General features: G+C 36.9%; 2 protein-coding genes across 7 annotated transcripts in view; both read right to left on the bottom strand.

The window, feature by feature from the left end:
• Positions 1–17,519, bottom strand: part of LOC132112724 (rho guanine nucleotide exchange factor 10-like) — a 45,527-nt gene extending 28,008 nt beyond the window's left edge. The window contains exons 1-9 of one of the 6 annotated variants that reach the window (XM_059520355.1): positions 17,356–17,519; positions 11,012–11,115; positions 6,204–6,590; positions 3,496–3,801; positions 2,810–2,846; positions 2,482–2,570; positions 2,187–2,243; positions 1,554–1,741; positions 593–709 (exon numbers count right to left, since the gene is read on the bottom strand). In XM_059520355.1, coding sequence (XP_059376338.1) covers positions 593–709; positions 1,554–1,741; positions 2,187–2,243; positions 2,482–2,570; positions 2,810–2,846; positions 3,496–3,801; positions 6,204–6,590; positions 11,012–11,048 — 1,218 coding nt within the window. In that variant the 5' untranslated portion in view covers positions 11,049–11,115; positions 17,356–17,519. Of the gene's footprint in view, positions 1–592; positions 710–1,553; positions 1,742–2,186; positions 2,244–2,481; positions 2,571–2,809; positions 2,847–3,495; positions 3,802–6,203; positions 6,591–11,011; positions 11,116–11,918; positions 11,938–17,355 lie in introns of those variants that run through there. The other 5 variants (XM_059520357.1, XM_059520356.1, XM_059520358.1 and 2 more) reach the window with 5 other exon arrangements.
• A 4,862-nt stretch (positions 17,520–22,381) lies between these two features.
• Positions 22,382–26,203, bottom strand: cln8 (CLN8 transmembrane ER and ERGIC protein). Its single transcript, XM_059520354.1, has 3 exons — positions 25,679–26,203; positions 24,559–24,918; positions 22,382–23,826 (listed from the first exon to the last, which is right to left on the bottom strand). The coding sequence occupies exons 1-3, from the start codon at positions 25,859–25,861 to the stop codon at positions 23,506–23,508; spliced, it is 864 nt and encodes a 287-aa protein (XP_059376337.1). The 5' UTR covers positions 25,862–26,203; the 3' UTR covers positions 22,382–23,505.
• Positions 26,204–26,361: the final 158 nt, after the last annotated feature.

Raw genomic sequence — 26,361 nt, 5'->3', positions numbered from 1 at the left:
GCACAGTTATCTTAAGGAATGCTGCAGACAAAAGCATCCCAACTCTTTAGTGAATTCACCCCTGAGATTTCACATCATTTTAACAGACATTCACCATGGAGAATAACTATCCAACTAAAACATAAGATCTCAACAAAACATGCACCCTAACACAATGATCGAGCGACACTGACACCAGATGAGTAAAATTAGGGATAAGAGATGATGAAGACTGATGGATGAATAAGAGAAACAGCGACTGCAACTGCAGCTCCACAACTGCAAATCTGCAGAAATCAGGTTTTTCCAAAAGTAGTCCCTTTATCCAATATTTAATAAGTGCCCTGCTGTGGCAGTCACTGAAGAGCAAAACTGTAACTTGTTTTCAAACACAAAATGACATGCGAAGCCTGAGGATGAATGAGAAGAAAAATTGTGTACAACATTCACTCTCCACAGATGACAACAGCTACATCTATGGAGACACAAACAGATGTTTAGTGGGGATGACGGAGGTCTGGGGGTTAAATAGAGGAAGCCCACCACCAGGACGACTAGCACAGAGAAGAAAGAGCTCCTCCAGAGATGGAGATGCACATTCTTGTTCTTTTACCTTTTGCTCATGTTTGTGTTTAAGCTGCTGTAGCTCTACTGTCCCCACTGTGTTTGCCATGAGATCTCGCATCTTTCTCTCATAGTGCCCTTTCAAACGCACCAGATCTTCAGACAGCTGAACGGGGGGCAGAGAACGAGTTACATCACTCCTTCACTCCCTCATTCTGTTCAGAATTTCACTCCAGTAATATACCTAATGTTAACATGGCATGCTGTTTTTTTTTCCATTTACAGAAAATTCAATTCCATAATATTTATAATAATTATTTCTTGTAATGGCCAATAACCAACAATAAATCAAATGAATTCTCAAAAAAAAAATCTAAAATACTCCATTACTTATTTTACAGAACATTACATAACGATTGTGCAAGCATAGAGAGTCATGGGACAAAATTATTGCTGATTACAAATGATGGCATGCCACTGATATGATTAAGAAATCTTACTTACAAAAATATATGTCCTTAATACATTTCATTTTGAGCACTTCCTCACAAACGAATCTTAAACCTCACACACACATACACAAACTCCCACAAATCCCTCTCTCAATGACGGTTTCAAAATAATGACTCTAAATTTGTTCTGCCACTTCAGAAATAAACCAATGCCTTGGCCAGACTTTGAAGTAAACACACACACACACACACACACACACACACACACACACACTCACAGTATTCACTCAAATAATCCTCTTCTACTAAATCAGTGCCTACACACACACACAAACAAAACCAAAACCATTACAAGCAGATTTAAGTTTTTTCCCATTTTGAAATATTAGTGTGGGTAAATGTGAAAAACCTATGATCCAGGCATCAGATCTCATTACACTCACACACACACCTCTAAACTTCTATCACTATGCATATCTGCTGCTCAAGCCAAAGAAACAGCAGAGGAAAAAAGAAGAGAGAAATAATGAGAGAGACAGTAGCAGTATGAATACATACATTTGTTTTCCTGCTGGGTGCACGGCCCCTGACAAAAGTGTCTGGGAGGCCATTCTCTCCATGTCCGTTCTCCGTGTCACTGGCTTCCTCATAACTCTCAAACTCACTGGAGCTCCAGCCGTTGTCCAGAGAGCTGCTGCCGCCCTCTTCCCCGAACTCAACATCATCATAGATCATCTCATCTGGGTCTGACGTGCACATAGTTTTAACATTATTCAGTTCATATAACAGTCCCCATTCTATCCTTCATGAGCTGTAACAGCAGAGCTTTCCATCACATGACACCGTCTTATTGTTGAGCAAGCAGATTTTACTCTCAGTTTTCATATCTCTCACATTTTCAAAGCCAGTCTACAGGGGTGGAAAAATGCTTTTATTGTTTTAATTTTACATTTAATTTAAATGCTTTAAAATTGCTTTATAGATGCATCAATTCCCTAAAACAATTCTGGATCAATCAACTAATCTGAATTTGTATGTAATTAATAATAACTGAAGTTAAAAAAACAAAACACATGCAGGATAGAACAGATACAAAATATGCAATGTTGGGTTGCATCCAAACATGAACTTGTCAGCTGTTAAGTAAATAAACATGAAGAAATACACCCAATAAAGACTAGATGAACACACCTGTTGTTGATCCAGAGCTCTCTCTTGGTACATCATCATAAATCACTTCATCCGGACCTAAAATAAATAGAAACAACTCAATTCTCAAGTCCAACCAAACCACACTAGTGTAGTGGGTCTCAAAGTGTGTGTACAGTATGTTTTAACGAATCCTCGGAAGGAGGTTTTTGCAAGAAGGAAGGAAGTGTCTGAGATTCTTTTCAGAAACAGGAAACACAGCTAAATGAGGCAAACAAGGCTTCATACATGTAAAATCTAAGCATTTTATCAGCCTAGCAAAATGCTGAGAACTTACTCTCCATCCAGGCCGTGTTTGCTGGGTCTGACACCCACTTAGTAAGAGCATCTTCCTCTCTGATGACTGGACACTCTTCACTGAAAACACTGGACATGCCACTTGGAATTAATATTCATAAACACTTCCCTTTGTGTTGGCACTGCAGTATTACAAGAACATGAAGTCCAAACTATTTTGTACATGAGTATACAAACACAAAACCCCTAGGAAAAAAATCCTAAAAGTACTTCATAGTACAAAAAGTTGCATACAGCAGAGGGACAATAAGCATTCAACATCGCAGAGGAAGTAAAGCAGAACTGAACATCTGTGCGGTCTCACTTACCTGTCCACTGGAGTATTTCCTGCTCCCACCACAGTCACTGCAGGACACAACAAAACAATTGATTCACAAGTTTCAACACACCTCCTCATCTCTACCTACAATACCAGTCTAGATGAACTTGCCTGGATGTACTGTATGCTTCTCATAACTGTAAAAACTTTGTACCTAAAGGATTAAGCTTAAATGCATGAAATTACAATTATAAATCGAGCATATCTTTGAATTGGTATTAAAATATAAAAATAATGATGAATAAATCTATATATAGTGTGCACATTAATCTATATATTCTAATTTAGAGTGGCTACTTTGAAGAAACCTGATTTTGATTTGATTTATTATTATTATTTATGATAATACTACTACTTGAACTAGAAATGTTAGAAATGGTTTTGTAAAAACATTTGAGAATACTCATGTAAAATGTAGTTAACATTCGGGCTACTGTTACACTTTAGAGAAAACAGGAAACCTCATCACAGACAAAGCCACAGCTAAAATTATCCAAACTTCCTCATGGCAAAACTTCCGAAAAAGAAGAGACAGAGCGCATGAGAGAAATTAGGTGAGAGCAAGGAAAGTAAAAAGAGAGAGGATATGTATGGTGATGGTGAACCCCTATTCCAACCAGACCAATGGAGAGAATGAATGAAATGGAAACAGGTGGGAATAATCTCTCTTTTTACCATCTTCATCCATAGAGAAGTGTCGGATGATAACTGGGGTGGTGTAGGTTGGTGGGATCACCGGCACATTTGAGGGCGTTGCATAACCACAGGGTACTGGCACTGAATACCCAGAGGGCAACCCAGGGCTACTGAGTACATCCTGAATGCCTCTTTCACTCTCATTGGCTGGAGGAGAGGAGGGAGGGCCGCTCTGCTCTGACAGCAGCTGCTGCTGGATAGGAGCGATGTCTATCACAGAGTAGGGGCTGACTTTGAGCTTGGAGTTGGACGCAGAGGTGGTAACCACACCGGCACCTCTGTTCACTATTGATCAGAAAGTACAGTGAAAATTGCATTTCCATAGGAAAATACACAGAAATCTCAGTTTATGCAGCTATTCTAGTGAATCATCTTTGTTAATTGATATTATCTCATGTGGGATGGATTTCTGATACAAATAACTGAAAATCACCTACATTAACAGCTAGATAGAAAGAGAAAAGACTGAAGGAAAGAAAGAGACAGATGTAACCTCAGAAACCATGCAAGAATTTTAAAAAAGCAATTGGATGCAGTGGGCTGCCACCAAAATGGCAGTAGATTGGATTTCCAGTCAGTTATACACAAATCTGTTGTAGTGGCGGAATTGATAACAGTACGCGGTAAAAAAATAATTGTCATGGTTCATGCCATGGTTGTGTCCCAACACAAGTGGGATGACATAAAAGTGGAACTGCACAAGTGCCTGGACAACTCATCTCTCTTTTTATAAATAAAACCCACTGAACAGACAATAAATGTTCTCAACTTCTTTTATTGTCTAAACAGACTGTGTGTGTGTGTGTGTGTGTCTTGTTAACTTTTTGTAAAAACCGTTTGTATTGCTGCTGGTGTAGTCTCTGACTACCCTCTCTGACTGGCTCTGACCTGTGCTACCAGGCTAAGGGCTGATAATCTGCGTGCCAACTTGGCCCTGCCTGGTGGATTGGCTCTGACCTGCACTGCACTGTATCTACCGGTCTTTGACATCGTTTCTTTTTGAAGACACCTTGAATGTGTTGCTCTGCCTGAATTTGTTCCCTTTTCATTTTCCCCCCACAAAATTCTGTCTAAAAAAAAAACAAACAAAAAAACAAAAAAAAAACTAAATCATCAATATTACACAAACAGTATATTTAATAGCTATATTCTCATCTGATTAAAGACAAAATAATTTAAATGTGAAGCTGTTCTTGGACATTGCAAATGAAAAATAAATATCTTCAATAAAAAAAAATATTTTTATCGTACATATATATTTTAATATATATATATCGTTATTATTATTATTATTATTATGTATTTATTTTTGATGCTGGTAGTCTTGATATGTATATAAGACTACCACGCAAAAATGTTTGTTAATTTGATACAAACAGGTGTTTACTATTTTACATCTTAAAATTCCTAACATTATTAAAACCCCACATTTTAGCGTTTGCCACGTTACTGCAGACTATTTGGGAAAGTGATTGAGCCTTTAGTTTTTGAAAAAACACGAAGAAACGTAACATAACGATTTCTATTTTAAGCGGTGTTTGGGCCAATGATGTCTCATACAGGGATTAATAGTCATTGAACCAGACGGTGAGTAGGTGTGTTCTACTTCAAGCGGAGCTACGCTGCCGATTAGCGCATGACATCAGCGTGTGAGATTTTAAATGCACTCAAACTGCTCCCGCACCACAGATGCTATACTCTGATCAGTCTACACTGTTTGGGGGGCTAAGCATATTTTGAGGGGGGCTGCTCTAGACACACCCCTGCCCATTCATTATGTACAGTATGCACAAAAAAGTACTATATATTTTCATGTATTTTTTTTTTTTTTACAAAATGAAATTCCTTTTATATTTTTATTTTACTAAAGAAAATCATTAAAAACGTTACAAAAATACAGAACACCTTTTTTGATCTTCGGAACACAAATAAAGCTATTACTGATGAAGCCCGAGAGCTATCTGAGCCTGCATAGACAGCGATGCATCTGACACGTTCAAGGCCCAGAAAGGTAGTAAGGACATTATAAAAATAGTCCATGTTGCCACATCAGTGGTTCAACTGCAATTTTATGAAGCAACGGGAATATTTTGTTTGCAAAGAAAACTAAAATAATGACTTTATTTCAACAATTTCTTCTGTTCCACGTCAGTCTTCAACACACATTCATAAGAGTATCATGCGTGGTGCTGATGCAGGAGATGGCGTTCTGACATAGAACCTGGATTTCAATGTGCCTTGTTTACAATGCGTCATGATACTCTCATGAACGCGTGTCAAAGACTGACACAGAAATGTAGAAATTGTTGAATAAAGTTGTTATTTTTGTTTTGGTTGAACCACTGATGTCACATGGTGTATTTTAACGATGTCCTTACTACCTTTCTGGCCCTTGTATTTGTCAGTTGTGTTGCTGTCTATGGAGGGTCATAAGCTTAACAGAGGTCTTACGGGTTTGGAATGACATGAGGTTGAGAAATTAATGACAGGATTTTCATTTTTGGGTGAACTATCCCTTTAAGTTAAAGCATATCTGAGATTAAGACTTTTTTCAAAAAACTATAGGGTTGTCAATAGAATAAAATAATCATAATCTTGTGATTTCTATCTTTAGAAAGCAGACTTAACGAATTCATCTTAAAATCAATTTCATAGATAAAATAATTATTCTTAATATCTGTGCTTACATGTAAACTTACTGTCCTGGTTGCTGTCAACAGCAGCTCCAATGGCGCCCTCTGATGGTGGAGGAGGGAGTCTGTCCTGGCGTTCTTCTCCATTCTGACACAGCTCTATGGGAGGAGGTGGTAGATCACACTGTGGGAAGGGTGCATGTGCCAAAGGGCTGTTATTAGTGGGGCAGCCCTGAGGTGGAGGGGGCAGATCAGCCTCTGCGGTGAGTAAGTTCTCTGGGTTTGGACTTGTTCCATTTACGGGTGCGTCCCTGGCTGTTGATGAGCAGGGTGGAGGCATGAAGACTCCCTCAGGTTCAGGCGGTGGCCGTTCTGCCTCGGGCGCTTCATCCCCACTGTCGTCAAACTCAAACTTCTCACCTTCATCTTCGTCATCCAACACTAAAGAGAGAGAAAGAGATAGAAGTATTTGCTGTTTCCATTGCATTGTTTTTACTGATGTTGAGTATGGTATAAACTATAAATTAGAAAAATTAGACAGTCTGTGAATGGAGTATGTTGTGGTTGAGGTCTGTCCCCGCCTTCCTCTCTGCCAACCCAGGGTTCATAAAGACACATGTTCAGATTTTTAAGAGCAAATTCTAATTTTAGGTTAAGTACAAGAACCCTTTTCTCAAAATTCCTCTTAGAGTTACACATGGCACAAAGTTGTAAGGGAACAGTGAAACAAAACAAAACACCAAAACTGGGTTACAGGAAGCACACACACATGCTGAAAGGAAATAGGGTCAAAAAAGCACACTGCGTATTTTCCACAGGGCTGAAGAGGAAACATGTCTACTGGGACCAGAGAACAAAAGACAGAGAGAAATAACTAAAATTCAAAGAGATTAATCAAATATTTCTTACTCATGTGGTTTGGTTTGTACATTATACGTTCCCACCGCAAAACAGGCTTCGACTAAATTGAAAAGGGACAGTTTACCCAAAAATTTAATTCTGTAATAATTTACTCATTAATGTAATTTCAAACCTGTATGATTCAGCTTCTTTTGTGGAATGACTTATATTGTGGTCTATTTTGTGGTCTTAATCACATAACTATTGATTTGGTTGTTGTATTTTGTTTGCTTTTGTTTTCTTTTTAAACTTGAAAACTTCACTGTTTTTAATGCAAGAAAAAAAGTGGAAAATGTTGTAATTGTTCTAATTTAAAATGTTCTAAATTCTACAAAATTAGCATTTTTGTGTAGGATTAAACAGTCATACAAGTTTAGAACAGCATGAATGCAAGTACATGACAGAATTTTCATTTTTGGCAGAACTGTCCCTTTAAGGAAAGCTTTGTCTGAGTCCGAATCGGTCTTTAATGATCCTACATCAGCAAAAAAAAAAAAAAAAACGTAAAAACTGAATGGCAGCCTTACAGTATGGATGAAAGACATCCAAGAATGGAGGACCGAGGAATAAGAGAAGAGACAGGGAGGGAGCCCTTGACGGTGTGAGGCCATTATGAAGCAAACACTTGGCAGTTCATGGATTCTCTTGACCCAGTGACTCACTCTTTAGAAATGCGAGTAATGTGAGAGTCCTTTTCCTCTATTCAGCTCTGGATCGCCCATCTAATCGCAGCCTCCCTTGCAGGGCTGAAGTGCTTACAGTGGCCATTATATTAGACTACAGTAATTAAGCCTGCTACAGAGTTTTACAGACAGTTTATTTATAAAACAAGACTGCATATGCAGACAGTAAAATCTCTTAACCACTCAAATTCATTACATGGAGTCTTAAATAATGTTTGTTTTTCCTCTCACAGGGATAATGAGAGGAGTGGTAAAAGTGAATGACTCTGGACCTCTGCCCAGGAAACCATGTTTCCATTGATGGAAAGTTATCTCTTAAAGTCAATAAATCCACCATGGCGCACTGGTACAAGGTTGCTCAATAGAATAGCAGAGATTCCAAACATAGTGAAAACACGCTGTCCTCCCATTTCAGGCTATCCAAAAACAACCTTGACAGACCAAATTCCTCACCTGACTTCTCATTTTAAGCCACTAAGAGCCAGGTGCACATGTCTAGGTTTGTTGCCACAAAGTTTGGGGAACATGAAAGATTTTTTACATCATAGAACAAAACTGGCAGTTACAAAGCGCTTACATGCAAAATATCAACTGCTGGGTTTTTTTTTTTTGGAAATAAATTAATATATAAATATATAAATATTTGATGTTAGTTTTGGATTACTGTCCTGATGGAGGATACAACCATGGCCTATTATAAGATTTCTAGGCAGTCAGGTTTAGATTTTTTATCAATTAGTATTTGATAGAATCAATGATGCCATGTATCTGAACGTGATGTCTAGGACCTCCAGAAGAAAAACAGGCCTACAACATTAAAGATCCAGCAGTATATTTATGGCATACTTTTTATCCATGTTTGTACATAAGCCATCTAGTGTTTCTTTTTTTTTGTTTCATCTGACTATAGAAGTTCCAATTGTGTCTGACAGCTGAGTATGCTGGAGTTTGTTTTTGGATGAGTAAGAAAAAAATTTCTTGAAACCCTCCCGAGCATCATATGGTGATGTATGGCCTGTTAATTTTTTTAGGCTTTCTGACCCCAAGACTCAACTAATCTCTGCAATTCTCCAGCTGTGATCCTTGGAGAGTCTTTGTCCACTCCAACACCATGCATTAGGAAGATATAGACATCATACAGATATAAACTATAGATATAAACATTTTCTGTTGATTGGAACTTCTTAATTAATGCCCTGATGGTGGAAATGGGGATTTTCAATGCTTTAGCTTTTTCTTACAGCCATTGTGATGGATGATTAAGGGAATTTGGCCTTTGTGTTCCTTATATTTATAATCCTGTGGAACAGGATGTCATGGCTGGACAATTTCAAGCTCCTGGTCACCCTGGTCTGCTAAATTTATTTAAATATGAATGGGAATATACTCCAAAGAAAATTTACTCATAAGAAATTCTAGGGGTTCCAATAATTGTGGCAAACAATTATTTCATCATGCGATTTTCTCACAACTTTCAACTGTTTTGTGGTTTTTTCGAATGAAAGATCAAAAAGTACAACGATGCAGATTTATTTTCACAACCGCCTTTGCTCATCTTTACCATTTATAAAATATAAAGGTATTTGAATGTATATCCTAAAACAAAACAAAAATAAAGTGAAAATGAAAATTGGCTTGTAGCAAAGACCTCACTGGGGTCATATCATACAATCTGACCAGCAACAATTTTAAAGGACAAAAAAACTATACAGTGTGAACCCATCTTAAAGTTTGGTTTACCACTGTTACTTGTTAACAGATGGGTTGTGATCTTTATACACTGTGAGCTGACAGGAGCGGCGTCCGTGAATGCCTTACAAGCTATACATGACAATCGGCATGAAAACAAAACAATCTCCGAGCACCCAACAAATTCAGTAATGAGAATGAACAGTTTACAACAAAACAAAAAAGGATAATCTGACTCCATGTTAAAACAGCAGCAAAGTTTAAACACATCCTGGGGTCAAACTATGACCTGACCCTTTTGACACTGAGCACCTGGTACAGGAGTACAGGGCAGAACAGGTATGCAGAGATCCACTTGGCAAGGAAAGGTGGAGGGGCTTCAGATGAGCTTTTTTTGTTGAACTGTGTGATGGGAAAAAACACTAGTCTGAAGAAAGTCACTGAGGCATGAACAGAGAGAGTGGCTTTATCAGCTCTCTGTGCTAATAAATGGAGTAAGAGGCAGATAAAGCACGAGGGAGTTTCCATATCTTTGCAAAGATGACTGACTGTGAATATTTATGCAGTAAGAGCTTTAAAATAATGTGGAAAGTGTGCAGTTTTAGTTTAAACTTTAACACCAGTTGATCAACTCAAATGGGTCTCATTCCTTACAATGCTGATCCTTTGATTCCTTGATAAGCTGTTTTGAGCAAAGATCTCAGTGCTACAGGCAGTGTAGAATAATACAACGAATACATATTTGCTGACTAAAAATGAACCTTTAATGGAAATTATGTTTTTAAACTGCTCTACTGAATAGTGGTCTACTGATATATCCAATTTTTGTCATTTTAGCATTTTAATTTTTTCACATGAGTGAAAGTGATGTGACATAGAGCCATGTATGGTGACTCATACTCAGAATTTGTGCTCTGCATTTAACCCATCCAAAGTGCACACACACAGCAGTGAACACACACACACACACACTGTGAACACACACCCGGAGCAGTGGGCAGCCATTTATGCTGCGGCACCCGGGGAGCATTTGGGGGTTCGATGCCTTGCTCAAGGGCACCTCAGTTGTGATATTGAAGTTGGAGAGAGCGCTGTACATTCATTCTCCCTACCTAGAATTCCTGCCGGCCACGTCTGAGTCTCTAACCTCTAAGAGTAAATGTCAGAAGAATTTTCATTTTTGGGTAAACTATCCATTAAATTAAAGCACTAATTTAATCAGGTAAACTAATCTTTCTCTCTCTTCTGTCGTTCTCTCTGCATCAAGACAGAGCCTCTGTTTTCGGATGGCTTTTTTCACCTCCCCAGCAATCGTTCTGGCATTCCTCCACTCTTCAACCCACACGCTCCTTAGTGGCTGAGCCATGGAATGTGTTTACACTGTTCCTTCAGGCTCCCATAAGCATGATACTCCAGTGCATTTGACACAATCAGAGTGAACAGTAAAACTAGCTTTTAATTGTTTTAGAAATGAACCGTTCCATTTGTGCCTGAAATTTTTTACCACCATTTGCATTTACACACTTATCTGCTTGTCAAAGTTAACTCAGTATGTGTGTGTGTGAGCTGTAAGAGGAGAGAGCTGCTTACGGTCAGGTGGAGGAGGTGGGAAGTCCTCCATGTCCATGCTGAACACACTCTTTTGAGACACACACTGATGATCAGGGAAAGATCCTTCACCAACTCTCACAAACCTACAGGAGCAGAGAGAGAGCAGACAGAGCTCACCCACACAAATACGCACAAGTATGACCTCACAGCTAAAGCAATCGTTCATTCAAAATTACAACTGTACTATAATATTTCATCCTTGTGTTGTTAAAATCCCATTTGATATCATATTTTCCAGGAAACACAAAAGTTGATATTCTTAAATAATTGTTATGTAGCTCTTTCCATTCAATGGTAGTTCACAGTGATTAGGGGACAACAAACTCCAAAAAGACCATTAAAGTTGTCCATATTATTTGTGTGCATATTTAGATTAGATTAGATTCAACTTTATTGTCACTGCACATGTAGGTACAAGGCAACGAAATGCAGTATATACATATATATAATATTTACATTTATATAAACAAATGTTAATAGAAATCTTAATAGAAAGTCAAAGCAGTTTTGTTAAAATACTATTTTTTTTCTATGCAAAAATAAAAGCCAAACTGGTTAAAGTGAGCATAAAATATAAATTTAATTTTGTAAATGCATGTTATTTATCCTAGTTCATTTCTTCTTTTCTTTTTTTGACCTCAATCTTCAAGTGAAATACGCTTAACTTCTCCAATCATTTAGTCTTCTTAAAACCCGGCCCTTTCATACAATCAGCTGCAAGTTTGTATTCGTTTTTCAAATTAATTCTATACAATTAACAACAACTGTGTAGAACCAAGTCCTATATATCAGCCCGACACCAACATAACGGGCCAACCAGTGCTGTCAGTTAGGGGCAAATCATTTCCTCACAATTTACCAACCAATTACATCTGCACTGACTTACCTCAATCATATTCATCCCTGATGACTCTCATACTCTTGCCTGTTTGTTCATTTGCACTGATTGTGTTATTGCAGAAAAGTACTCCACCAGAAAATACTGGTCTAAAAATTCCTCACCACTCTTTTAGCAAGCTACACTGTACAGTATGTCAAAGTCAGATATGTAATCAAGTGTCACGTGATACAGTGGTGGGACAGCTCGTCACTGTTGGCCCACTTATTACATCCAAACTGGAAACGTACGTTCATGCACAGACATGAGCGACCCCCCTCCTGTATGTGACAGTGAGGGACAGAAAAACCCTTTATCTCTTTCTGTATCCCTCTCTCTCTCTCAAACACACACACACACACACAACAGATCTTTCCTCTCAACTGTGTTTCCAGATGAGGGTCAGTATTAGGGTGAAGTCATTCTGTGGAATAGAGGAGTTTTTCATGGGGCTGCTGTGTGTGAGACCCTCAGGGACTGACTGACGCACGACTGTATTATCACAGACAATAAGATCCTGGCACAGACACGCAAGCTGTTCTCCCACTATCACAGTACTTAGTACATTCTACACGCCACAACTCATGAGTCACTAACAAACATGACGAAAAGAAAATCTGTTTTGTTGATAGTCGTTTGAAACATTTGGAGTGACACAGCAAAACAATAAGTGACTGCCTACAGTTTCAACAGCACTGGTTCCAAAAAACATTAGGTATTCACAAAAATATTAAGCAGGAAAACTGTTTTCAATACTGACAATAATGTTTCTTGAGCACCAAATCAGCATATTAGAAAGATTTCTGTCATGTGACACTGAGACTGGACTGGAGTAATGGCTGCTGAAAATTCAGCTTTGCCATGCAGGAATAAATCACATTTTACAATATTTTCAAATAGATAATGAAATAATATTTAACAATATTACTGTTTTTACTGTATTTTTCCCCAAATAAATGCAGCCTTTTAAGCACAAGAGACAAAAAGCATTATTTATATATTTCTTTATTCAGAATGTGACAGTTAGTGTACACATATTTCTCTATGGAGAAGATGAAAGGCATTTTTTACTTCCAGAACTTGCCTGTTGCACAGCTGACACTCATGACACAGTCTGTCAATGGTCTAAAATGGTCTGTTTAGTCTACACTCTCTTTGAAGCTTATCTTCACTCTCTCACACCGCACAGACTACAACGTCATAACACCAATGAGATATGAAAAAAATAAGAACAGATGTCTACCTAACTTTGGGTGGGAAAATCATGTATTCTGCTTGTTAAGTTGACAGTTGTTGCAATCTACAAGTAAAAAAAGTTGTCTGTAGTTTTTATATTTACCTTAAAATACCCATACAAATGTATGGTATGTCCGGCCGATTTCTTAACATATTTCTGATAAACTGTGCTTTGCGGGAAAAGAGCAAACACACACACACCAACCGAAAGGAAACAGACCTATGACAGAGCGTGTGAAGCTTGTAATAATAACCCATTTGTGCGAAACAACACAAACATCAGAGCCACATGCGCAGAAACACTCATTTAAGGATCAACACTAACATAGCACATTTGCCTTCAGAGTATCATGACACCATGACAATCTTTCACTCAAATGACAGGTAGTTAACAAGAGGGAGCGTTAAATGACACGCTTCAGAGGTCTGAGGCTGTAGAAAAGGCCGCAGTGGAATATAAATTCACTCCTACATGACAGTATTGAGATTTCTTTCTCTGTTCTGATGAATCAACAGACTGTAAATCCTGCAGACCACATTACCGCTGCTGTGAAACAATCAACACTGAAACAGTCATTCATTACTGATGATCAGGGTTTTTTTTTAAATAAAATGATATTAACACCATATTTACTCTAAATGATACCCTGAAAGTCAAATGGATTCTTTTTTTACAAAATGCATGACAAATCAGAAAAGTTACTGTGTACACAAAGTTCTTGTGCAATGTGCATGAAACATCCAGAGAGTTGGGAACAGATTTGTTAGTGCATGAGTGTGTATCAGCATTGACCATGATGAGCTGATCAATGTTTAGTCTGAGCTTGACTTCTGGGTGTGTAACTTCTCAGGCGAGGAAAAAACCCTGCTGTTTAAATGTGGCTCCAGGGCTTCTGCCAGTCTGCAGTTTCCTGTATCAATCCAGACACGTCGGAGAGAATGAAATCTGTTAGTTACTGTAACATACACAGACATGCCTCATTACACACATTGAACTTCATTTTTAAGACAAATCTATGGAATGTGTGAGACCAAACCTTCATAATTCAGTTTACATTATTTAATTGATACAGTAAACAGCATTCTGTTAAAAATCAAAAATTTATCTTGGTAGGCTTGGAAGCAAGATTAAAAGAAAAAAAAGGGTGTGACTTGATTCAAACCATTGGATGTTGATTGGATGGAGTCTAAGAGTGTGAGTTTATTATCATTTGTGAATAAATAAATAAAAAGAGGCTGAGTTTAAGTCAACCGTTTCATGAAAACATTGAGGAATATTGATTTAGAAATGACTGTACTTGTAACCATATCACATATTATCATAATACATGCCTTAAGGTCATAGAATAAATGAATTACAGGAACAATCCACTTTTTAAAAAAATCGGTTCATTTTCCCTGGAGTTAAACAGTTGAGTTTTACCATTTACGAATTCATTCAGCCGATCTCTGGGTCTGGCATTGGCACTTTTAGCTTAGCTTAGCATAGATCATTGAATCTGATTAGACCGTTAGTATCTCGCTCAAAAATGACCAAAGAGTTTCTATATTTTTCCTATTTAAAACTGGACTCTTCTGTAGTTACATTGTGTACTAAGACTAAGAATTTTCTGGGCTGATATGACAAAACTCAACTGTTTAACTCTAGGGGAGTTGAAAAATGAGCCTATTTAAAAAAAAAAGTGGAGTGTTCCTTTAAGTCTGAGTCTGAAAAGATAGTTTAGGCTGCTTTTAAGGGTCAAAAGTTTAATTCCCAGTTAGACTTACAGAAGTACACTTTAAAAACCCACTAAATAATTACCTGGAAGAGCAAAAACCACATGCCATCCATCTATTTTCTCCTATAAAACAGCTTGAAATGTGTTAAATATGGACCTTAAGCAAACTCTGTGACCTCCAGCAACACGCCCAATAAGAACACACACACAGGCAGGTCAAAGCCAGTCTAAATCCTGCTGGGTTAGATATTAAAGACGGAGGATGAGGAGATGAGAAATTAAGGATGATGTACTCAAACATAACAGCCATGATTTCCTGTTATCTGAGGGTCACCATGGTAACAAAAGAACTGCAAAGCAGACATAAAGGCTTCAGTAATCCTTCACAGAAAACTCATAAAAAAACTCTCATACATGGACATGGAAGCTCTAACAATTAACAGATATGGATCCCAAGTGTATTGCATGACCACAGTGTTAGATCACCCAACAAAACACCATCTGCCCCAACTCTGTTAGCACAACAAAACAACCCAATGAATATCAAGCAAACAAAGAGTTTTCTCTCACACTTTTGTCTCTTTCTCCCACTGTGTCAAAGTCCCCCCGTCATAAATTCCATTTTCCCTGCAGATTCCTTCAGGAAGGATTTGCCACTTTACATCCAATCACACAGATATGATTCAACCCTAAACAGCTCGATTGTATATCAACCTCTACTAGAGAAAAACTGTTGATTGGCTACAAAAATAAATCTTTGCTTAAATGTGAAATTGTGAATTGAACCAATGAGCTTCAGGCTATGTTCAGCAAGCTTGAAAAGCTAGTAATCTATAGCCTTTATTTACGGAGCAGATCACTGTGGGTGGAGAAGCCCCGTGCTCCAGTGGTGTGGCTATTTGCTAAGCAAATTGCCAGCAATCTGAGCAAATCCTGTCCTCTCCTGTGCTCTGATGCAAAGTGAGTCGGACAAGCATGGAGTCAAACAATGCGGTCGCACATGAGAGAGCTCTTTCCCCGTATGACAAACGCATCTAAGAAAAGGCTAGAAGGCCTCGGATTCCTAAAAGCACAGCAGCTCCCGTGGAAGGAAATGCAGTAAAACTGAGGGGAACTGAAAAGTTTCACTAATTAAAAAGAGCATTCCTTAAATGTTGCCAACCATTTGATCCATGTTTAACTGGGAAGTATGAAGCTCTGAACTGAATGACACACTGTGTGCACTAAAAACTTCTTGTCTACAGACACACAGAAGATTTTATCATTCAGCCCTAGTACAGATTGTCAGTAGTCTGTGAAGGACAAAAACAGTATATTTTAAGAACGAGACAAAAAGGACACAACGATAGGCAGCTGTGGCAGTGAAAATGATTTAATCTTTTGTAACACAATAAATTGATTGTTTTAGCAGGGTTATTTTCCATGATTTGTAACTAATTTTACTGGATTTTTGAAAACCATTTAAACCTTGCACAATGTGAGCTGACTGCACCTTTACTCGGTATACATTTGGCTGGTTATTATTTACCCCCAATGCAGCATGTTTTACACTTACTGACATCAGAGTGGATTCATTTAATGTGTATACTAATTGCTGCTGGTCTGCATTGAAGCTTTGTATTGCAGGTAGTTCTTGTTTGGACATTTTAACTCAATCTGCTGTCTCAATGACTAGAAGTATGACATATAAAGTAGACAGAGAAGTATTATGACATTGACATTTAATCAATTGCATGACAGAGCTGGTAATGTGATGTCAACATATCAACACCCAATCTCCGTGCATAATAAAACAACTTTTTTTCTAGATGATTGACAGGATTATGATTGATCTCACATGAGTGTAAATCATATTAGCCATATTTCTCAATAGTATGATTAATTTATTTATGTGACGTTTTTAATATTTAAAAAAAAAATACTGAGTGCATATTTAATTTTGCACAAATAACCACTTCTAGCTGGTCAGAACTGGAACAATTTATAATCATTAAAATTCCAAGATTTTAAAGAATGTATTAGTTTCCAGGACTGGAAATCATAATTTAAAAATTCCGTGATATTTCCAGATTGTCTATGAACGTGTGACGCTGTAATAAACGTTTTACATTGATTAAGATGATAGATGATAGGAGCCCTGTGGATTAGGTGGTTATTCTGAAAGCTCGATGTTAGTTAACTAATGCCGAATTGAACGCAATTTAACACAATCTGACATGACTGTGCGCGGTTGTCACTTGCCACGTAATAAAGCGGAATCCAGCAGGAAAAGCGCAGCTGCCCCATCAGATGCAGATGTAGAAAACTTAAACAAGTTATTAAAAATATCTATATAATATTATAAACTTCATAACACGGTGCAAACTGCAACAAAGACGTCAATATCACGCTAAACGTGCGCGTTACAAATTACAAACTTATTTAAAACATAATAAACACTCAGTGGATTCTTAAGTGTTTGGGAATTTCATGTGCATAATTTATCAACTTACCATCTTTCTGGTTCCTTCTAGAAAAAATGAAGCTTAAATTCCGTTTACAGTGCCGCGAGATCGGTTACGTGAAAAACAGACAAAACACCATGAATATTCTCAGTATCATTTTTAAGTACTATAAGCAACTTTTTCCCTGCTTTTCCCAAACGCAAGCCAACCACTCCATGGCCCCGCCCTCCGCTACGGCCTCATTGGTGGAGCCTTTTGATTCCGGTCTCTAATTGGGTTTAACACACGCCAATCAAATTCCCTGCGTACCTCCGTCTGGATGGACACATGCGTTCCAGTGTGTGTCACGTGATGTGTGTGAACCGCTCAGGGGCATCTTCTGCCTCTCTCACATCCAGAGTTCTACATACCGTATAAAAAATATTGTTAGAGAAAAAACAGCTTTCAATCAGACCAGTAACGCCATCAGGCAATCACGCACTCTGCCACGAATGAAATCTATATTGTATCTGAGTGTTATGCACTACCCTATCACTACCATAGAGAATGAATGAAGCATGTATTATACTTTCTGCGTCCGCGAGTCCGCTAGGGACCGCTATGGTAGGCGTGACGGTAAAATCGTCATGGGAGAGTTTTTTGTGATCGCGCGTACTTCAGTGATGACTTCAGTAGGCTTCAAATATGGCAAGCGGATTTAGCATTTAAAACTTGGGTTTGACTATCCATAAATATAATTTTGGATAGTCACAATTGAAATTCGGTTAGTCATAATTATAATTTGACTAGTCACAATGACAATTAGAGATAGCTGCAATTATAATTGCACTAGTAAGAAATCAGATTAGAGATCTCTCTAAATAGGCTACTTTATGACTAGTCAAATCTCCATTTAGGATATCTGTAATTACTTTAGAGATGTCTTTAATAGACGTGTCATACATCCGCAAATGTAATTAGAGATATCTCTAATTCAATTTCGACTAGTCACAATTATAGTTTAAGATATCTGAATTGCAATTGCAATTGCTCCTAGTCGAATTACTGTTGTGTGACAACAGAATAAATTTACTCAGCTCCTCCCCACCTACTATGGTAACTGCTAACAACATAATAAAAGTCTGCTGCTTTTGTTGTCACAGAGAGAAAAGCTACTGAATGAAGTGCTTCATGGATTATTAATTAAATCTAGATGCAGCCTTATGTGGTAATAGGTATCCAACATGCATGTATAGCGCTGTTTTAATTGAAACATGTTGCAAAATGGACCAAATGCAGAGTAATCACAAACTGCTCATCTGAATTTATTTATAATTTAGACATAATGAAAAAAACATGAAAAATAGTACAAATAAATGCATTACAGACAAGAACAATGCCGCATAATTTGATACAGTCAAAAAAGGTGAAGGCTGATTTAAAAAAAGATTACAATTTAATAACTGTATTAAAACTTATAATAAAGTTAATCTGGCATTGATGACATTTATTAGTAGGTTACATTACGTTGTGTATGAATTCAGGTTCACTTGTGTCATTATTGCAGCTTGTTTCAACTATGGAATGAAGAATAAATGTAATTTTACAACTTTTTATCTTACAATCCATTCTGACTTTCTTCTCAGAATTACGAGATATAAATAATGCAAGTTAATAAAAGTGGCTATTATTTATTTATTAAGTGGCAGAAACGAGCTTCCATAGGTAATAACCCACAAGGTGGGAGTATTGTATTGTATTATAGCAAGAGATCCATGATGATGATATTCTGCTCTTCTCAGTGATGAGCGGCAATGTATTCTTTTAGGCAGCAGTTAGATTATATTTACACTAAGTGCAAATAGCATATTATCTTAGCGATAGATGATATTTACACTGTTAAAATAACAAGGTTTTCTGCTATTTATACTACTTATTTCATACTTAGTGGCAATTATCTGCACCTCAGTATTGTAGTTCATTATAAAACAGTACGCAATAATAAAGTATTGAGTGTGAATTATAATTTTAATTCAACTTTTTAAATGGATGCCACCTTATAAGGACAATAAAGCCCTCCCTACACCTACCCTAACCCTACCCAAAATTTATTTTCAAATTTTTAATTATTTCCTTAATTTTTATTAAAATTTAAATGCCTTTCCGATATGATATGAGATTTGAAAAGAGAGAAAAAATGTTCCGCAAAAGGCAGATGCAAACTCAGGTCGATCGCGTAAAAAAAGCGTACGCTTTATTAACCACTACTCCACTGCAACTTATTCTAAATTATCATCGTTTTTCAGTCTTGACTATCCCTATCCCACGTTGGTCGGTGAATAGTGTTAACGAAGCGGGCTATTTGCACTTAGTGTAAATAGACACTCTGATTCTTTTAACATTATATGAAATGTTGTAACAGCTGACATGAGGCTCACACAAGTGTTCATTTGCAAATAAAGACTAACAAAATTTTATCCACAGCACACACGTCTCAACATTACGATATAAAACAGGACAAAAGCCTATTTAAGTCCTCTCTGTAGAGCCTACCACTTTTACACATGCTCCAGCTAAATTTTTTATTTGCATACTTTTTTTTTTTATTTCTTCTGTATTAAAACAGTTTAAAATCACCCAAAGATGCAGGACCTTTATTATACAACTCTTCTACAAAATTGCGGATGACAATAGTTCCCAAGCTAGGATTGGTTAAATAAAATGTTTAAGGTGGGGCTCAACAAAGGTGTATTTGCATGCACATTGTAGATATCTGTAAATGTATTTTGACTAGTCAAATTGTTAATTCCAGATATCTACATTGCATTTCACCTAGTCACAAAGCTAAATGCAGATGTCTCCAAATATAGTTCTTCCTAGTCGAAAAATCTGATTGAGATATCAATAAATAAATTGCAAATATCTTTAAATGGGGTTTGAATAGTCATAATTCCAATTCAAGATATCTACAACTGTAATTTGACTAGTCATAAATTAATCGCAGATATCTACAAACATATTTTGGATGTCTTGAAAAATTCTGAATTACAGAGATCTTAAATTGTATTTTGACAAGTCAAATAAAATTTTAAAATATCTTGAATTGGGATTATGACTAGTCAAAACTCATTTGAAGACATCTCTAATTGAATTATCTCTAGTCAAATTGTAATGTGAAATATATCTAATTAGAATTTTGACTAGGCAAATCATATTTAAAGATATCTAGAATTGGAATTACGACTATTCAAAACTAATTTGAAGATATCTGAAAATATTTTTCAGTGAAAGTCAATCGAAGATTATGACTAGTCGTGATAGCAATGTAAATATCTTGAATGTGTATTATGACTAGTCAAAATGATATTGTAGATATCTTCAATGTATATTATGACTAGTCATAATCACAGTGTAGATATCCTAATTACAATTATGACGAGTCATAATTGCAATATAGATATCTGGAATTACAATTGTAACTATCCAAAATTATATTTATGGATAGTAAAAACCAAGTTTTAAATGTAAAAAAGGATTGCCATATTCAAAAGCACCATTGCACATGCGCATGCTAGGTGAAGAAGCCATAGTCTATGGAAGCCCGTTGCTACTCGAACCTGTACAATCCATCAATAAAACAATATAAAGACAGCCAGATGTGCAATAACTTTGGGCAATTTTATGTGCAAATGTTTATTTATTATCCGCGTCCGGATTGCTCATGTGGAAACACATGCTTGAGAAAGGTGGCTGCAGACTTGCACTTGCATTCTCACTGACGTCACTTGAAGTCTTTTTTATTTTATTTTATTTATTGTTTTTTTTCTCTCTCAACATTTCACAACAGTAAATCGTGCATGTTGCCAATGGAGATAAGACGATGTGGTGATTAAACGCTTAAAACTAATTTAGTACCATAACGTACAGAGTCCTACAAATCATCTGTAAGAGAAAAAGACAAGAATGCAAATCCGTCGCCACGGAACAGCAGAACATGAACGCAATGCGCCTCTCTCGTTTTCCTCCCGTGGAAAACCATACACTTATTATACAGAAGAGCATCAACCGGATTTTTTGTATTTTAATTAAAAAATGTAAACAAATGCATTTCCCTGCAAGTAATAATTTCAACTGAAATGTGCACCAAATATAACACCGATTCATATTTAAATATACAACGGTTTCCAGTCAACATACTGAAGACAACAGTGTGAATAAAAGCAGTAGTTTGTTACAGTTTTGAATTATTGGAACTTATAAGAAATAAACCATTAAATAGAAAGGAAAAAATATATAAGTTTAAATAATAAAACATGGTTTTGGTATACATAGAAGTGCATACTGCCCCCCCCCCATTTTTTGTCACCCGTGAGGTTAAAGAATGTCATCCATGAGCTTTTTAAATATCATTAAGCTAACCTGCTGAACATGTGACACGATTCTTCACACAAAGCCACAGTTCTGTCTGCCACACTGTGAAAGAACAGTCTTTTTAAACCTCACTGAAAAACACGAGCAACTAAAGCCAGGGTATTTTACCAGCTGATGACAGCAGTTAAACTGCCCCTTTGTTAGTATTACATTACAAAATATTAATATTTATATAATACTTTTTTCCACCTGTTGCCATCAGATAATACCACACATCCTCTTTGTGTCGTCTCTGTGTCATCCTCAAAATACCCTGAGCTGTTACAAAGGTCAACATTGTACGGTTTCCTTCATTCATATCCTGTAGTATAGCATTAGATCATTGATGTGCAGGTTAATTTGGTACTGTTTTGTATTGTCTGTTATAAATGCTTTAAATATGCTGTATGCGTCAATGTGAATTTTCTGTTTTGGTTTTCAACTTCTAAAGAATGCATATAACGTATGACAGAAAGAAGAAGTACTGAGTATAACCAAACACACAAACACAGAGGAACTCAAGCTCAATATCTAGTCCTTGAAATGAAACAATATATTGTGAAATAAAACAACTTACTTTTCATCCCTTATACCGCCCTGGCGCACACACACACACACACACACACACACACACACACACACACACACACACACACATTCCTTTCTACAGAGATAAGCCAGTCTCTGACAGAACAAACCCTATTTATGCAGAACACAAAGAGTTTAGTCAAACGTCCACAAAAACTCACAAAACACTGCCTACAGCCATTGAACACCAAAACACACAACATCTGTAAAAGAAAAATCCTTCAAACAACTAAAACTAAAACCAGGTCTGGTGGCTTTGAGCTGAAGTTTTCATAGAAACTGAGTGGCATTTAGTTAAGTAGAGTGTGGTTGAGTTGACAGACCACGCTTGGGTATGAAGCAGTCAGGGTTTTCGTAATCACAAGACAAATAACTACTGGAAGTTACAAATATGAGTCTATCAGAAAAAAACTTAAGAAAAAGACAAGGATCTCACACCTTGAGAGATGCTGTGCTGCACAGACTGCCAATGTACAAAGAAAAATATGACTCAAACAGCCACTCCCGAAACACCTAAACACACATAAACACATGAAAGGCTTCTTTCAGGACGCCCAACTCAACTCAAACAGGAAGTTGAAACCAAGTTGCATAAACGGATCTCATGATATTTGTAGGCCAAAGAAGTCTCACTGAAACATGCACCAGACTTCTAGACATTGTTTTAAGTGCTCAAAAATATATAGCTACTGATTGAAGGGATAGTTCACCTAAAATGAAAACTCTGTTATCATTTAATCATCCTCATTCCAAACATACATGACGATCATTCTTCAGGTAAACATAAAAAAAAAATAATAATAATAATAATATATATAAGTATTTTAAAATAAATAGTAAATAAGTATTTTAAAATAAATGATTTGGTCCATATAATGAAAGTCATGAGATGTTATTTTGGACCCCACTGACTTTCAGTTATTTGACAAAAACAGTCATTCTTTCAGGTTTGGCATAACATTGAGGGTTAATAATAGAGTAAATAATGACAGAATTTACATTTTGGGGTAAACTATTGATTCAAATACAGACACATTACCAACTGTGCAATGTGTGTGCTCATGTTGTAGGAAGTAGTACTAGTTAGTGCTAAACCTAAGCCTTCAAATAAATTCACTAAAAACACAACTGTATAATATTGCATATTTTCTCTATGATTCATATAGCAGACTGTATCTTCTCCAGACTGTATTTCCCATAAGGCTTTGATCTTAGTGTTAATCAGCTGGCATGGGGCTTGTGTCGAGCCTGGTCTTGGATTGGTCCGTTCTCTGCTGCAGGTTTATTGTCAAAGTTCCAGTCCACAGGATTAAGAAGCTGCAGGGTTTTCTTATGTGTCCAAATGGGGTTGAGGAAGAAGGTGAGCAGGAAGAGGCCTATGAAGAACAGCAGTCTCTGAACCAATGGGATGTGGGTATTCATCTCCTCCCAATGATTCCAACTCACCCACCACATGTAGTAGGACACAACCATGCGGCAGTGGAACATGTGAATCATCATCCACTGATTAGCTTTCCAGAAGAAAGTCTTAGACCATCCCGCCTTTGAAAAGAAGGAATGTCAGAGATAAAGTTCAAAACAGGGGTTTATTTATTTCAATGTAGCTACACAGAGGGCAAATTGGAATTTCAATTTTGACTGTATACAGGCCAATTTTTGAGCTCTGATCTCTGAAATCTAAAACAAACAAACGGAACAATTCAAGTTGTTGCTCCAGCATGACAAGAGTTGATCTGAACAAATAATTTATTGCTAACACCTGCTATGTTTTCATTAAAAAATGGAAAAGCAGTGCAGTGGAATGGAATGCTGAAATGCCTTGTGTGTGAATGGCCCCTAAGGGGTTATTCCCACAGAACACGTTTGGTGTTTGCATTTAAAAATATGACACAGGGCAGTGGATGTCTTTTTTTAGAAGTTGAATTTTAAATTAATGCACTATTCTAAAATATTTAAAAACAGCATCTTAAATGAAGGAAACTTAACAGTGAAATTTTTTTTTTCTTAAAACAGAATACAAACTGCAAAACGATACTCATTTTCAGCTATGAAACCTGATAAGCTGTTGAACTGTGAAAGCAAAATAGAAGTGAAACTGGCCAGCAGATGAGAAAACAGGGCTGTTTCAGAAGCTCACAAGACAAATGGTTTATTTTCCACTGTGATTACAAAGCTATTTCCTGTACATATATTATTTATTAACTAATTGTACTAAATCTTACTAACAAACTGAGTTTTCAAGCAAAACATTTACCTTAGACCTTTGCTCCTCACCTTAAGAAGCATCCAGGAGATGCAGGTGAAAGGTGTGCTCATCTCCAGCAGCAAAGTCACCATAGGGAGGAAATGACCCAGCCAGTTCCACACAACTGCACCGACAAACCCTGCAAGGGCGAAGAAGTGATGCATGGCCAACGGCAGGTCGAAAGACCAGAATGCCACGTTGGATGCATGAAGGGCCACATTTTCAAACAGGAAGAAGCCTGTAGCAGTCAGCACGTTGAACCATGACCAGTTCTCCTGCCCGAGAATCTTATCAGAGTAGACGGCAGATTCCTCCATAAGCGCCCGAAGCCCTGCCACCATGCTCTGGATTCCAAACACAGCCCTTGTCGCAGCCAAATCCCAGAAGACCTTGAAGCAAAGATAAACATCTTAATGATAGGAAATGATCAAGACACAAAAATGTCACAATGTCATATTAAAAGAACAGTTAATGCAAACATCGAAATTTGCTAACAGTTTACATATCTATCCTCAGGCCAGTCAAAATGTAGATGAGTTTGTTTCTCTTTATCAAATTTGCATAGCTTTTACACCAATAAACCATCTTCTGTGAATGGGTGCCATCATCACAATAATCCACAAGTAGGCAAATCAACTCCAGTCCATCAATTAACGTGAAATATGCACAGATCACACACAATTTACATGCAAAAACAGTCCAAAACAGTTCTAAATAAATAAGTCAGTGGATTCTGATGTGTAATGACAATGGGGGATAAACTTTTTCATTGGATAAAGCATTTTTATGGATTATGGACATCACCTTAAAGTTGTTTTTTTTTTTTTTTTTTTTTTTTTTTTTACAAACACAGCCTTTTTGCTTCAAAGGACATTGATTGATAGACTGGAGTCCTATGGATTATTGTGATGTTTTTAATCAGCTGTTTGGACTCTCAATCTGACGGCACCCATTCACTTCAATGGATCCTTTGGTGAGCAAATGATATGTTACATTTCTCCTAATCTGTTCTGATGAAGAAATAAACTTATTTATGTCTTGGATGGCCAGAGAACGAGTGTTTTTTTTTTTTTTGCAAATGTTTAACTTTGGGTGAATAATTCCTTAAAAAAACAGAATCTTTAAAAAATCAACCGTATTAATGGTCACCATTTCTTTGGCTGACAGTGAGCGGTAGGTGTGAAACAGCAGGCTAGATAGGATGTGAGAGAGGAGGAAGATAAAGGCGTAGAAGAAGAAGCCCAGGCCGATGATTTTCAGCTGAATGTCCTGGGAGGAGTACTCCATGTTGTGACCTGAGGACAGTGCTGAATTATCTGGCTGGGAGGACATTGCTCAAATCTCCGAACAAATGTCAGACTGCATCATACTTTGGTAATATGCCACAGTCAGTTGACAGAAAACAAAATACCAGTCTAGAACGAGAAAGACACACATTATTTTCCACAGACACACCCCAAGACCTATTTATCTGTGTTAGTCACTGAGCAAATACACTGCCCTTAATTTACTACAATTCTGACCTTAAAAAGAAGTAAAAAATAAAACTGTAATCTTTATCACATCATTCATATGCTCAGTCAGATTTATGCGTTTTACTTCTCGTTTACTAGTAAGGTTACTATAAATAAATATCATTAGCCTACAAGTCAGTTAAAAGTGTCTGCTTAGTTTTTTTTCTTTTTAGACTAAAATATAATTTTATAGTATAAATATTATAAGGTTCTATCTGACATTTCTGTCAAAATTGAGTTATTCCCATATTGTTATTCGTTGATAACTTATTTACATTATGTGATAGATTTTTTTTATGTTGTATACATTATGGGATT

This window comes from Carassius carassius, chromosome 32 (genome assembly GCF_963082965.1).
Source record: "Carassius carassius chromosome 32, fCarCar2.1, whole genome shotgun sequence".
NCBI lineage: Eukaryota > Metazoa > Chordata > Actinopteri > Cypriniformes > Cyprinidae > Carassius > Carassius carassius.
The sequence above is the reverse complement of the archived record's forward strand: the minus strand, read 5'-3'. Positions and strand labels throughout refer to the sequence as shown.

Excerpts from the sequence above, each read along its gene's own strand:
- cln8 (XM_059520354.1), bottom strand. The coding sequence starts at position 25,861 with ATGTCCTCCCAGCCAGATAATTCAGCACTGTCCTCAGGTCACAACATG. Across the intron at positions 24,919-25,678 it reads CACTGTCAGCCAAAGAAATG|GTCTTCTGGGATTTGGCTGC; the intron begins GTGACCATTAAT and ends CTTTGCTTCAAG. Across the intron at positions 23,827-24,558 it reads TCTCCTGGATGCTTCTTAAG|GCGGGATGGTCTAAGACTTT; the intron begins GTGAGGAGCAAA and ends TTCTTTTCAAAG.